Source organism: Heliangelus exortis, chromosome 10 (genome assembly GCF_036169615.1).
Source record: "Heliangelus exortis chromosome 10, bHelExo1.hap1, whole genome shotgun sequence".
Classification (NCBI taxonomy): Eukaryota; Metazoa; Chordata; class Aves; order Apodiformes; family Trochilidae; genus Heliangelus; species Heliangelus exortis.
This window is the reverse complement of record NC_092431.1, coordinates 9,774,486-9,789,877: the sequence shown is the minus strand read 5'-3', so window position 1 is coordinate 9,789,877 and position 15,392 is coordinate 9,774,486. Positions and strand designations below refer to the sequence as shown.

Genomic DNA, 15,392 nt, shown 5'->3' with positions numbered 1-15,392 from the left:
TTCTTTCTTTCTTTCTTTCTTTCTTTCTTTCTTTCTTTCTTTCTTTCTTTCTTTCTTTCTTTCTTTCTTTCTTTCTTTCTTTCTTTCTTTCTTTCTTTCTCTTTCTTTCTTTCTCTCTCTCTCTCTCTCTTTCTCTCTTTCTCTCTTTCTCTCTTTCTTTCTCTCTTTCTTTCAAGCTGTTATCAGATGGTCCTGAAATTTGATATGATCTTGACATACAGTAATAAAAATATGTGCTAAGCATAATAGCAGTGTAACTATACAATACAACCTAAACTGGAATCAACATTCTTTACAACAGTTAAATAGAGAAGGATACAAAAAGTAAATCCTCAGAAACCATTGAAAACTAGAAAATTAATTCCAGATGTATTTTAAGAAACCTCTTACCCAGATACCTCTGTTTTGTATCTTGTTATTTCCTATCCCACTACAAGAATAAAGGTGCTTGGACAATGAACACGTCTAAATTATTTTGTAAGAGTGTAGAAAAATGAGCTCCTAAAGAAAATATTGTAGCACCTATGAATTAGCTTGGGACATTGCTGTAAATTGTTAGTTACACAACTAGGTGAAACTGCTGAAGCACCAGACAGGAAAACAGGGAGTGCCTAAGATCTCAACTTATTTATTACTGTAAGCATTAGTTTGCTTAAAATGGCACAGAAATGAGTGTTTCACTGAATTAGGCTTTCTTTTCAGAAAACAAAAAGACATCTATGAGCAAATAATTTACTAACTTAGGGAATCTCTTACTGGTGCCACCAATCAGAAAAAAAAAATGACAGAAATGCTTGGGGAACAAATACATCTACTTGTTTCTTTCCTTTCTATAATACAGCTGTGCATCATGTGAATACAGCATCTGTATGGCAGAACAGATGGCAAAGGTTTAGTTTAGAGTGTATACATTACCACAGCATATGCTGCCAAGTGAATTCTCAGTCTAAAAAGGGACTTTTTTCTCCAGCAGTCTGATCCAACAGTTCATACACAAAGCTCCCTATGAGATTTTTGGTCCGCAGGGAATGAAAGAGTGGATTTAGAGTTTCAGCAATTTTTTCTTTTCCAAATGAAATATATTAGATGCTAATGAGCCAGACTTTCTTCCCAATAATCACGGAACTGCGTGGGTTTAAGTTCAAGTTCAATAAAAGTCAAAGTTCTAAGTAGCTAAATGATACACTTATAATTTCATTGCTTCTCTACTGCTTGGGTAAACAATGACTGAACACTTTTGTAAGGTTACTTTAGAGTTGGCCACTGTTTGCAGAACATACTCCAAAAATCAGATTCCTGTAAAAATAAATATATCATCTAAAAAGTACAAAGAAAATATAGCTAAACAAAAATAAAAATTACCAGTAGTTTGTTTTCTTTGATAACACACAGTAGTTTGGTCCATTGCCCAAATCGTTTCTTTCTAAGGAGGAAGGCACAGATTTTAGCATCCTTCACCAGATCCATAGAGGCCTCCTCGGAAGGCCACTGATGCCTCATTTTCTTCCCCTTTCCATCCTCCTCCTCTTCATCATATGATTCATAAGAGCTGCTCATAGCATCTGAGTCATAATCTTTAAGAAAGCATAAAAGTGTCAAGTTAAAACATTCAGCAGTGAAGTGTTATCTAACTGAATTTCTCATCAGGGATCATTTTAACTTAGGGCTTTTGAAAAGCATGAACAAATTACTGTTTCAGAGCTTAGTAATAGCAATACATTACTTTAATTGAATGAGTGATAGTGTTCCATTATGAAATTTTATAGAAGACCTATAGTGATAGACTGGGATTTTTAACTGAAAAAATGAGCTGGCAATAAATAGTTAGAACTATAGGTGCCTTCTTATTATCTTCAGAATATTACTTATACCTTTTGTAATTTTTTTACCTCTTCATCTCGCCCTACTACATAAAGCAAAATACAGTCACAGAAATGTCAATATTAGGAAAGTACATTAAGGAACAAACACTGAATATGACAAAGGTCCAGAGTAAGTTATGGGGAGTATCTACCTGTCATAATACTTCATACAATTCTCAAATACAGCTTTTATTGAAACAATTAACTTTGAATGGAAAATGCTGTTCCTCGAACTATGGATTATGCTGGAGTTAAAGGTGTTCTGCACAAATAGTCTTGTAATGTTAGCTTAAACTGTTAATCCTGCTCTCAGTTTGACAGTGTAATGGCAAAATTCCTTTTTAATTAAACAATTCTTGTTCAGGCCTTTCATTTTCAATGATACAATCAGCTCTAGCAGTCCCCTCACCTACAAAACTAATTGGCCATTAGAAGAGAATCCTATTTTACATCATCTATACTTATTTGTTTATGTGGGTGTGTAAGTACAGCTTCTCAGACAATAAAACTAGAAGGCATCTCATTTGCTTTACCTAGGTATTTAGGACATAGGATGTGGGAAGGACCTGGAACAACTGTGGAAAGGACAAGAGAGTGGATTGCTGGAAAAAAAGAGTGGACTGATGTGGACTGCTAATTCTAAATCAGTACATCTCCACATGCAGAGTCAGAATGGGATACAGAATAACAGAACTGCTTTGGTTGGAAAAGACCTTTAAGATCACCAAGTCCAACCATAAACTTAACACTGCCAAGTCCACCACTAACCTATCTCCTATAAGCTCTACAAGCACCACATCTACCTGTCTTTTATATACCTCCAGCACTGGGAATACAACCACTGCCCAGGTCAGCCTTTTCCAATGCTTGACAACCCTTCCCGTGAAGAATTTTTTCCTAACACCCAATTTAAACCTCCCCCGACCCAGCCTGAGGCCATCTCCTCTTGTTCTATTTATTGCTCCTTGAGAGAAGAGACCAAGTCTCAGCTCTCTATGATCCCCTTTCAGGTGGCTGTAGAGTGACAATGTGTCCCCTGAGTCTCTCTTTCCCCATGCTAAACAACCCCAGTCTCCTCAGCTGCTCCTTGTAGACTTGTGCTCTAGACCCTTCACCAGCCTTGTCCTTCTTTCACCATGAAGACCCCAAATATCTGAATCAAGACTAAACATTCTGATTCTATTTCTCTTTTGACAAAGGTTTACAAAATACTTTATCTTCATTCTATATTTTATATAAATGAAAGTAGAATCTCAAGCTCTTGCAACTTTTTAAAATTTAATTTAGTTGCCATTTTTGGTGAATTCTGCTATTGAGTGTTTGATTTGGGGCAGCTCCATGTGGGGAAATGGTAAAATCTTCAGATGATTATTAAATTAACTGTAGAAAGTTTTGATTGAGGTTTCAAAGTAGAGTTTGAAATTGTGCAAGTTGCAAATCCTACTGCTAGTGCCCATGTTGCTCACAAGCAACACAAATGCAGATTTCATGTTTATAGTAAGCTGTATGAACAGCAGAGGGACTCTGCTGGCACATCAGATGTAGGTTGTTCATCCAAATCTGTTAGTAGGAGGATGAAAGCAAACAGGAGCCTCTGAGGCTGACATTTCCTCACACAGTCAAATGGAATCCCTGGGGAACTGTCGCCACATCCTATCCATTAACTACTCCCCCCCCACCTTTCTCTTCTCCTTGGCTCTGGGACTCTTGGCCAGCAGGATTTGCTGTGTGAATCACACCAGGAAGGATGACCACCCTGGATTACTCCTGACATTTGGGCTGAAGCCTTTGATGTTCTTTGCCACATCCCACTTCTGTTCTTAATTTCTCCAAAATGCTGTACCATGACCAAAACAAGGCTTTCAGGCTCTGGAGACTAACTAGCTTCTGTTTATTCTGTAAAGTGACTATTTCATGTGCAAATGTTCAAGCCAACACACTCTTTCAATCTTGGAGTGGGGAAGAACATGACAGAAGGGGGAGAAATACAGCATGTGCAGAGAAGAAATGCTAAGTGTCTTTCCAAAATAAAGTTCTTTATCAAGTGTACTAAAGAACTGAGATTCACTCATACAATATGTATCAGTGGCATTCGTGTGGTCAGTTAGGAGGCAGCCCTCCACCAAACAAGTAGTCAGAAAAATAGGCATGTGCATCAGGCATGGCCTGTGGGAGTCACTTGGAGTGATTTGAGTGATCCCTATCCACAATCCATCATTAGATATTCTGCAAACCACACCTTCTCAGTAAATCCTTTTTTCCTTTTATTTGTCTACTTTAGCAAATAATTCTGTATACTAGAGGCACACCAGTAGATCTGCAGATAAGCACCAGCTTCTGAGACCTCTACTTTTACAGCATTGGCAGTTTAGAAGGGTTTACTCTGGACGATAACTCCTGGTAACTCTGGACTCCTGGTCCAATGCCTGCACCATGTTTGTGGCTCAAAGATGTGCAAAAGACCAGTGACTGATTTGGACACTGTCTTCAGTAGCAGCTGAAGCTTCTTTATGTCCACCTAACTTAAGCTCCAGGTTTAGTTTCCTCTAGAAGGAGCCTGGTTTGTGCACACCAAAACAGTTCTGCAAACCAAATCAATGCATTGCCAGTGAGGACAATCACTGGACCCCACACTTAAAACATGTTACCACAGCACTAACAGAGAGGTAGATAGGTGTAGAACGCTAAAAAAGCTGAAGAATACTTGAATTACTAATTGCTCAGAAACCAGTCTGAATATAAATTACTCACTGGAAGTGATGTATTCAGGAGCCTTTCCAGGACTAAGTGGCACTGCCTCTTCATAATAGCCTTCAGGGAGGGAAGATGTTGGTAATGGTGGAGGCCCATTATCTGGTGGCTAAAAAATAGAGAAAAAAAAAAGAAAAAGTTAACATCTAGCATTTCATGATTAGGAGACAAAACCTTCTTACATGTACTCCAACTGAGTCTTCAGAGGATACAAACACAGAATAATCTTACTTATCATTGTCAAAGATGGTAAAATCAAGATAAAAACCACATTAAAAGAATTCCTTTCTACAACAGCTTTAACTGGTAAAATGCTGAAAAGACATAGTTCTCTAAGAACTAGAAACTTAAGAAACCTATTTAAGAACAAGAAAGTGTCTATCTAGGAAAGAAATTTCTGAGCAAAGACCATTTTGGAGTGTTAAGGCATTGTTTATTAGTTTTTACATCTAAAAAAAATTTGTATTGCAGTGGTGAACAACAGTTCTGTTGGACAATTTAGGAAAGCTAAATATCCTGGGCTGGTAGGGATAAAGGACAGATAATTTAGACCATATTTTCTTAATGTGTTTTGTTTTTCAATGGCAAATCAATTCTTAATATAGACATTACTTTTAAAACTCTATTTCTACATAGTGAAAACTGTACTAAAAGTAAGGAAGAGTTTGGAACATCAAGAAACTATTATATGATAAAATAAATATTTCAAATACCAGGTCAAATTCTAAAATGCTTCTTTTCTAAACATAAACCTGTTTTAAATTTAAAACTGACTGTTGGTATGTTGATATAGTAACAAAGTAAATTTATCACTCTGTGACTTCTTCCATATGACTTTACTGTTCTGTTTCCTTAACAAGTACCACAACTGTATTTTATAGAACTCATTCATGTTTGCCACAGGTTTTTAGTTCCATATTTTCATGGAGAAAATACTCAAGTGATTTTCCAATACTGGTGGTTTATTATATGATTACAAAATACAACTTTCAAGCAGAGTCTGATTTCTTCAGTAACATTTTCTAAACACATCTTTCTCTTTTTTTCATGTAATGTGTTTGTCTGCACTGTACTGACCCAGTCTAAACTCAGTGAATAGACAGAGATACTGAAGTAAGAAATTGGTAAGAGTGGGCTCTGCCCATGGTCAGACAGAAACTTCTGTGGTGCATTTCAATGGGCTGAAGAGTCTAGTAGAGGCACAGAGGCTTCTTCAATACAATGTAGATGAGGCCACAGTGACTAGACTTCTCTTTTGTTGAAGACCTAAAGGTACCCAGGTGTTAGATGAGCTTTAATAATATATGGTATTGGCCGGAATGAAATTACTTCTGTAGGCACTTTAAGGGCTGGATTCATCTTTGTATATTTCAGAGCCAGACATCTCCAAATCTCATTACTGATGAGACTTGTCCCACCCTTGGTTAGTTAATTCATATCAAGTAGGTTATTCCACTGTTTGTCTATTCCCCTATTGTTTCCAGTGTTTGTCTATTCCCAATGCACAGGAGGGCAAGGGCCTCCCTTTCATCTCATCCAGCACTGACTTCTCTTTGTGCATCAAGTAAAACCCAGACTTCCTCAAGAACAATGAATAGATTTGTGATTGAACATGGACATTCTGGCTGAGAATGAAATTTACACCGATGTTAATTCTATATGAAACAATATAGATAGCTTCATATGTCACACTCAATTATGGATAATAGATGGCAATTACTGTTATCTACAGTGTGAATAAGCTTTTCTCACAGACCAGTTTTGCTAGAGAAATTATCTGTCAGAGAAGTAAAATAATGAAAAATTACAACCTTTAGAATTGTTTCCCAGACATTCTGCTGAAGAAAAAAAAAAATTGTAAATTTGTACAGTCACAAAATAAGAGTCTTTCCAAGTCAGCTGATGCAGCACAACAGACACAAGGGATAGAAAAATGACTACACTCCTTAATATTGGAAACTTGACTGCACCTTATGAATTTTGCTGTGCACACCTGCAGATATCACTTCTCTGTGGCCTGAACTGCCAGACACAACGGGGAACTGACTCCAAAGAGTTAGCACTTTCTCTCTTCAAGCAGGTGGGCAGTCTTGCTCAAGCAAATTGTGGTCAAGGTTTGTTCCTGGGGCACTGTATATTCAAAGCACCCCTTTCACAAGACAGAGATACTCATATTTTATTTTAGCTTTAAAATATTTTTCCATCAGGTATATATATAATACATTAAATTCCTATCATTATTAAACCTTACTCACCCAGGAAATATCCATCCTGAGAGTCATTCCAATTTTGACTTGACTCAGCAGCGAGGTTTCAATGCTATCTTTTATTCAGAACCAAGTAAAAGGTTACAATAAAGATCAGGGGCAGGGGGTGGAGAGATTCTTGTTTTTAGACAAAATGTTACTCAGAAAGAAATAAAAAAAGGAAATGAAACACAAATGGTGCTTGTCTGAATTTGACACATACTTCATACATCTGGGGCAGGCTGGGCTCTGCAGCCAACGTCAACACAGATGGAATCTATTGCTGAATTAAGCAGGCCCTCGATTCTGAAAAGCATTTTGCAGAGCTTGCCATAACAAAGTTGAAAACAATTACAGTATTTTTTTTTTTTTTTCATTTCTTTTCAAGAAAAATGACTAGGAGGAGAAGCAGAAGCATCCAACTTTAAATACTATCTGATTAAAGCAAGGTTGCCTTAATATTGAAGGAAAATCCAGCTGATTAAATGCAATATAAAAATGCCTTGCTCCAATCTGTACCATAAACAACTACATCTTTTGGGAGCTACAACATATCTAAGTGTTTAAGCACAGAGAAATGTATAAAGTCAATCTGAGCATTCTGATATTACTTATTAATATTTACAGTGCTTTATTCTTTTTTACTATTGCGAGCTGTATGATGTAATTCTTTCAACTTGGTAATTTTTTAGAGGAAGAGTCTTGCTGAAGTTATGAATTATAAACTGACTTAATTCTTGATTCATTAGCTTCCAATTAGTTTACCTGAAAAATAAAAAGACCATAAACCTCGGAAAACTCTTTATATATTGCGTAAAATGATTAAATATGAAAAACTCTGGAACATGTGTAGTTTGAGCAGTATCAGGAGGAGACACCTGGCAACCTGCAAAGAAGTCATGAGCAACAATTTTTTTTTTTAACAACAGGTCATAGGGAAGAAAACTAGAGAATGCTGCCTGTCAAAATAATAACCTTGCTCAATCACAGGAATAGGAACTAATTCATAAAAAACAAAACAAAAAAACCCCACCAAACATTATTTTTATTTCACAGGAGCAAAAGAAACAAAGATGAGTGAGATACAGTTGCCCAGAATAATACCAGTAATACTGAAACAATACTGGTAAAAGTGTCAGGTTCTGAGTCCAAATGCAAGATGCTTTATTTCAATCCAAGAAGTAAACAGGGTGATAATGAAAAGCATTAAAGACCAGATTTTGCACATCATGCCCAGCTCCAGTTTACAGGCTAGATTGTTGAGAAAAAGAAACAACTATCTCCAAAAATAAGCGATATTTACCTAGGCAGTAAAACTCATTATTCTACTAGACACTTGTTTTTTTCCCTTCACCGGCTCCTGTGTATCCCACTGAGCACAAAATCTTTCTTTATACTACGAGACAGAATACTCTATTTCTCTCTTCTTTCCAAGGGTACCTACCAAGACAGGTAGGAACTTTTATTTGAGGGATAGTCTAGCTGGTAGCTGCTAATAATATGAAAGCATATAGTGTGGAAAGGAGTGTGAAATACAGAGAAAACAGACTTCATCATATGGGGACCTGAGGATATAAAATGACTTTACCCCCCAATGAAGACTTACACTATGTAGGAAATAGAAACAACTCCCTTTGTGCTATGATTTCCAGTGGAAAGCAGTGACTTTAGCAGGGCAAGGACTGTCAGTACATCCAGGCTGCAGGCAAATGCTGCCAGCACTGCAAGGGCCATGCTCACACGTGTGTTATTTGATCAACCAACAATTCAGATCCAGCCAGACTGTGGAGCCAGCTGCTACGTAACCCCTCAGCACTGAAAAGCACCAGCATGAGGCTGGAAAAGTGGTCACACACTGGTGATGCATAATAAAGCTATTCAGCAGCCAGCAGACAAATGTGAGCTGTCAAGAAGAAACTTTGACAACTGCACATGCCATTTGCTTTGATGCAAGCTAAGGCTTGACCTCTGTACAATCCCACAGCATACTTGGCCAAGAAGAGGGAACACAGTTATGCCCAGGTGTGAAAAAAACAATGCCCAGAAAGCAAAATAAGTCAACAAACTGAATACCAATACATCTGGCAAAATTATTGACACCACTTTTCTAGCAGGCTTCTTCATACTACTGTATAGGCTGGAAATTGGGCAACAGTACTTGCCACACACTTGATATAAAAGCTTTTAGATAACTCAAAATCCTAAAGCTCTAAAACGAAATCACCACTTGTCAGCTGTGGAGGACTTGGATGCATCTTGGATTTACTGAGGATGAAAGCACTAAGATGTTAGGATAATATAGAACTGTGCAGGAGTGAGGTACTAACCTGAGTATAGGCAATCAGAATCTAAGAAGAATTCTTCATTTGATCTCAGCTTTGTATTCCAAGTTTACTCATTTCTCAGCTTGCCAACTAGATCCTACAAAATCAGGAGCCAGATAATGTGAAAGAAGTCTAACAGCTCTTTATTTTAGCTTCAAAGCATATCTAACAAAAGACAGTAAGCCAGACAGACACCTAACTCAGCTTTTTTTGGAACAGAGTACTCATGTCAGTCCCACCACTAAGTGGGCACAGTCCCACCCAACCACCACAGAGGGCACCCACGCAATGACAGTGCATGCCTCTGGGGCACTGCTGCTACCAGGAAAAAAAAAAAAAACAAAACAAAAAACCTAACCAACCAAACAAAAGAAACAAAGGGAACTTCCCTAGAAAGCAACAGCCAGAGTCAGATATGATGCGAGGCCCCAGCAAATGCCCAGTGATCCTACAAAGAGCTGAACTGGTAACCCAGCAGCTCCACTGCAGTGCTGAACAGATGAAGGCAGGGAGGAAGCACTGGGAGATGTGACTCCCAGGTGGGGGGGTGAGTAGAAGCACAAGTGAAGCTTTGGTTCAGTCTTTAAGACTAAGAAGAAAAGAAGGTACATACTTTGTATGCTGTCCTCAAAGAAGTGGGGGGTAGATCTGATGCAGCCTGTGTGTGACTGCTGACTCAGGGGTGAAGGCCTAATTAAAGGTATCTCTGGAAAAATGATTAGTCTAGTGACCACTAACAGACTGCAGCCTCAGCAAGCACATCCTGATGATGGGAAAGGGATCTGAACAGGCTTGCTCGCATTTTAAGGTTGAATCAGGGCATATTATGGCTCCACAGTTTGATTTGAAGACTGGAGAGCATTTACACAGGAACCTCACCAGGCACTGAGTTACCATTTCACAAAACAGCTGATCTGATTCCTTCTTAGATAATCCAATGACCTCTTTACCTAAGCAACAGGAAGGTAAAGCGGATCAAATTGAAGCAGCAAAAACCAACACAGTGTATCAACTGAACAGGAAACCAGCTTGGTTCTTGAACTGCTCTGATGGCAACATGAGTTTGCAGGAGCACCCAGACATAATCTTAAGTCTCAGTTCTTGTCATTGTATTTAACTAACATTTCAAATATTAAGTAAAAACTGAGGAGACTGGAGCCCAGAATGCACCACCGGAAGGATGGAGAGCTGGAAGGAGTTAAGCCCAAACTCGAGTTTATTTCAACTCAATATTTATTTCCACAATGTGGAAATAAACTCCAAACTCCAAGGAATTACAAGAAGATCCAGGGAAATAATTCAAAAGTGAAAAAGGATGAGCCAGCAACAAAACCATGACACTTTCATATCCTTCAGGTTTTATTATAAAAGGTTATTAAACAGTGAGCTGGAAGCATTACTCAGACAAAACAATAAAGTTGACTCTTATCAAGTAAAGGGTTTGGGTGTATGAAAAAGAGAAATGGGCTTTAATTAGTGCTGGGAAACACTTTAATGGATATTACATGAGAAAGATTATCTGAATTTGAAGCAGCATGGGGCCTTCAGTCAGAGATGGTTATTGTAACTGTGCTCAGAGAAGTGCCTGTATCCCCAGCAAAGACAAAATCACCTTCCTATTCCAGGAGTTAATAAGCTCATCCAGGAGACACAGAAGTGCTGACAAAACAATATGGTGAGAAAAATGTGGGCAACATCATTTCCAACAGAACAGTATTCTCTAAGGGCCTGAAGACTGCATCAAACAGAAACAAGACAAGACTTTGGTACATACTGGCCTAATTCCCTTCTCATGTGTTTCTGCACAGCATATTAATGAGAATGTTTAGGGAAGCAAATAGGCTGGTCCCTAACTATAGACACAGGGAAGGTGTTTTATGGACAACTAAAGCATAGAAACAAAAAACCAAAAACCTGCGGCTACAAAGTGTGAACATATGATGAAAAATGGTGGGATAGTATCCCAACAACTCTGAGGCTTTAGCCTCAGACAACAACTCTCTTGTATGGAGGTCAAGGCTCATCAGCATATAGTAAAGGCAGAAAAGAGGCCATACAGCTTCACAATGCAGCAGTTGAATCCCATACTAAGCCTGACCTGAGCTGATCCAGATTCAGTGTGAATTCCAGTTAAAGGAAGCTAGGAACTTAAGAGATGAAGCAGATTGCAATATGGTGTATTGCTATAAAAGTCTATTGTAAGTAAACTGAGAAGGTGGTTACTTTAACTAAAACTTTTCTGTGATGCCACTTGCAAATATGCAATAAATCATTAACAATAATGCACCAACCCCAGCCAGGGAAAATGAGAACGGAAACTACAGTGTCCTCCAAGACAAGATCAACAAAAAAGAAGCTGAAAACACTGATTAGTCCTTAATTCTTATGCAATCATGTGTGACATCCAGAAGTATTCCATGAATCATGTCTAGAAGACTGATGTTCTGGCCACTCTTGATCAAAATAGAATATGAACCTATAGCACGTGCATAGGAGAAATGGTGACAGGAGAACTCATTGAATAGAATTAAACTACAGCTCAAAATGCAACTGATAGAGCCTTTCTTATACACAATTCAGTGAAATGAAACACAAGAGGAGTATGATTGTGATTTCAAAGGATAGTTGAAGCAAAGTTATTGAGGTAAGGGAAAAAAGCTATTTTAACACAAAGACAGAAGCTGGCAATGAACACCAGAGTTGTGGAACAGCCTTTCAAATAGAAATCATGGGCTAAATGAACATAAGTGCTAGTAAATAGATTTTGGTAATTTTCTTAAAGTGTTGATACTTTGTAACTGTCTGCAGAAAGAGTGACTGCATTGGATAATCAAAAAGGCCAGTTTAGTCTTTCCTTCATTACAGAAGAACATGCTGGGATTTGTTCAAACTGAGACTTCCAGCCAGCTCCAAATGAAACAACTGAATTGTAGTTGAATTTCTCTTTGTGGCTTTTAAAATTTTTCTGCAAGGAGAGAAACCCCAAGGCTAATACTATTTTAAGATTATCTTTTAAGAAGAATGGAAAATAAGAACAGATTCTTAGTATTAGAAGAAAAAACAAGATAAAATAAAGATTCATAAATACCCTCCTGGCATATAAGCCCCTTGTTTTTGTTACAATACTAGCCTGACTACACATTTCAGAAGAATCTTTTAAAGACTGGCAATCTTTTGGTTGCTGTTTAAAGAATAATTACTGCAATCGGTGACGTATCACCTTAAAAATCCATTTATTTCAGGATGTGTTTTTTTCTTCTCCAAGGACACTGTCTCCTTTCAGTGTTTTCTAATAAATATCTGAGAGTATACCTTACAAACAGCCAGATAAAGGAAGATTGTCAAGTTGCTTCTCTGAAATAGGAAATCCATTTATATGAAACACCCCTGCAGAGTGACTGTGTACATTGCAGGAAAGGGTTGGAGGAAGATGACCTATTCTTTTGATTTGTATCTACAGGGGTTCTGGCATCTTGCTGGACACTTGTTGTAGTGAAATAATTATTAAGTTGTCGATATTCCAAGAAAAATAAAATATATACTCAATTTTACTGTGAAAATCATACCAAATAGCCAAGTGTGCTGCTTGTATTTGATTTTGTTGGCCTGCACAGTGCACTGAAATCACTGACTGTCAGATGTAATATGACAAGCAAATGCTTGGAAGCTGTACATATTCTGTCACAGTCATGCTGTGGATAATTTATGCCAGTAATCCTCAGGCACATTCAAGCAGCAGGACACATTGCATTTTATTCTATTGGCTCAGTGGAAAATGCACTACAAGGCAACTTGGTGGCAGTGCAGTGATGGGGTCACAGGTGTTAAACCACCAGCAGCACTGAGGTACACACAGAACATTACCTCTGTCATTCCTCCAAACCCATCATCTAGCACTGCTTCTTGCCTGTCAAGCACAGGTGAATATCATACAAATAGCTGCTGATGCAGAGATGCAGAAAACAGGATCCCAGGCACAAGGCCTCGCAGCAAGGATGGTACAGGACAAACTGATCTGACCCTATTTCAAACACAAGGATTTCCCCCTCTGCTGCTCACCCAGGCAAAGCTACCCCAGCTGCTGGGGCTGTATTCCTGCTAGCAAGGACATATTAATACACCCAAGCAAGTGGTGTTTCAGCTCTGCTGGAGGACTTGGAGTTGTCCTTAAGCTCTCATCCTTTATCTGCAGCTTTTACTTTGCTGGCTATCTGAAGGAGCTGTATGCACTGGCTGAAGCAAGCAAGTATTTGTCCTTTCAAAGCCTGACAGAAACTCTGCTAGACCAGATGAAGCCACAGGACTGTATACAGCATAAGAGAATTACTAAGAGACTGTGTGCTTAGTGATTTGCTTTATTCAAGTATACACAAGCTCCAACTTTGTCCTGCAATTTTGAGACCTGGTCCGAAGCCCACTGAGCTCAGGAAAACTCTCTGGGCTTCAATTTGTTTTAATAACTGGAGACTGTTTAAATTATGAGCAACAAGTCTTTAAATAAAATTAATTTTATATTCTTTGTTCATGGGCTGATGAATAACAAAGCTGATACAAGATTTGGCCTGAGCAAATAGGCTGGTCTGTTTACAGATTTACAAAGGAAACCTTGCACAGCACCTGCCCACACATATTTTTGGTTCCTGGCACTACTTTAAGGAGTATTGAATTCCTTCCCACCCACACATCTTTACATAAGTAAAAGCTTAAACACCAATTCAGACTAAACATTTCTGCACACAGAATCCCTTGAGTGCCACAAAAAGAAACAGTGGTGTAAATGAACTCTAATTTCCATCACACTCAATAACTGCTGTGCTAAAACACAGGTACTAAAACAGTGCATACTTTATTTAAAGCTATTGATTCCTGCTTCCCATAAACTCCTATGTTCCTGCAGCAAGTTTTGTTTCCACTGGAGGCAGAGACAACCACTAGATGTTCTTCAGGAAGTGGAAAAACTTTCTGTCCTGAATGGCTGACAAAAAGAGGTGCCATGCAGTGTGACTTCCAACTTGCCATGTGTAGAAGAGAAACCTGGAGCAGAATTTCCCAGCCCCTAGAGGGCAAAAGGAATTTTTTCCATTCAATTAGGAAAGCACAGTCCATGAAAACTGGCTAGAAGAGATAGGCTGCACTTGTGTCACTGAGCAACCTCATTACATACAGACTAACATCATCAGCTACAAATTTCTCCAATCCTACTGATTAGAGGTAGGTTGAAAATCACTGTGCAGAAGCATTAATGGGAGAGAAAGTTAAATCTTAGCCACTATCACTGGTGTCCAGCCTGGTGTGAAAAGAAAGATAATACAACAATCTCTGATCATATCTAATACTAATGAGGGGCCAACAAAGAGACATCTAATAAAGAAACGTTTTCAGAAAACAGCTAATGGTCAATTCCAATAGCTCAACATACCTTCAGGAGAAGTTTTTGAACAGTCAGACTGGGTTTGAGCTTTCCCTGGTGGTTAGTAGTCAAGCAGCTGACAGTTTTGTCCTTCACCTGATCTTTTGCAGGATAACAGCAGTCTGTCATCTCTTTCACAAATTACAATGTGCTAAAGTCTTAAAATAGTGCCACTTGTAGTCTGTATTTGGATAATGCACGACCCCAAGAGGCCTGGGACGGTTTCTGGCTGATCTCTATGTTGCACCAACCCCAGGAAGAGAGCCTTGAGCCAATCCCTGCCTGACAGCAGCCACAGAAACACAGAAAAACTGTCGAAAATCAGGTTCTGTCACTATGGAGAAAACAGATCAACTTGGTGGCCAACAAAATGAAACTGTCCACACAGGGAGGGTCGTGTTCAAACTCAATTTTACCAAACTCAGTATGAAAAAACCATGCAGCTCTAACTGTGTCAACTTCTGGGGTAATTTCCACTGTATCTCAGAGAAATCTTTTTGTTACTCCCAAATCTAATCCAAATTATTACAGAAAAAGAACGTTGACTTCCTGGACCTAATTCATACTTCACTGTTTCACTCACTGCAGCTTTTAAGGAAATTTACGCATTAGTATAGCAGAAAGGAAAAATAAGCCAGTTGTCTTTCTTTTCTCTTCAAAGCCAATTTATTATATTAAATCTACATAAATATGAAAGAACAAGGATCTCAAGTGGCTTCAGTTTATGAAGCTAGCACCTGAAGTCTACATTTCAAAGACATGTGCATTTTACACAGTTTTCCTGCCTCTCATCAGCCCC

General features: G+C 38.5%; 1 protein-coding gene across 3 annotated transcripts in view; it reads right to left on the bottom strand.

Moving 5' to 3' along the window:
• AFAP1 (actin filament associated protein 1) overlaps positions 1–15,392 on the bottom strand; it is a 101,697-nt gene that overhangs the window by 36,666 nt on the left and 49,639 nt on the right. For 2 of the 3 annotated variants that reach the window (XM_071753438.1, XM_071753439.1), the window contains exons 4-5: positions 4,614–4,722; positions 1,363–1,574 (exon numbers count right to left, since the gene is read on the bottom strand). In XM_071753438.1, the coding sequence (XP_071609539.1) occupies positions 1,363–1,574; positions 4,614–4,722 (321 nt within the window). The remainder of the gene's footprint in view (positions 1–1,362; positions 1,575–4,613; positions 4,723–15,392) is intronic. The other variant, XM_071753441.1, reaches the window with a different exon arrangement.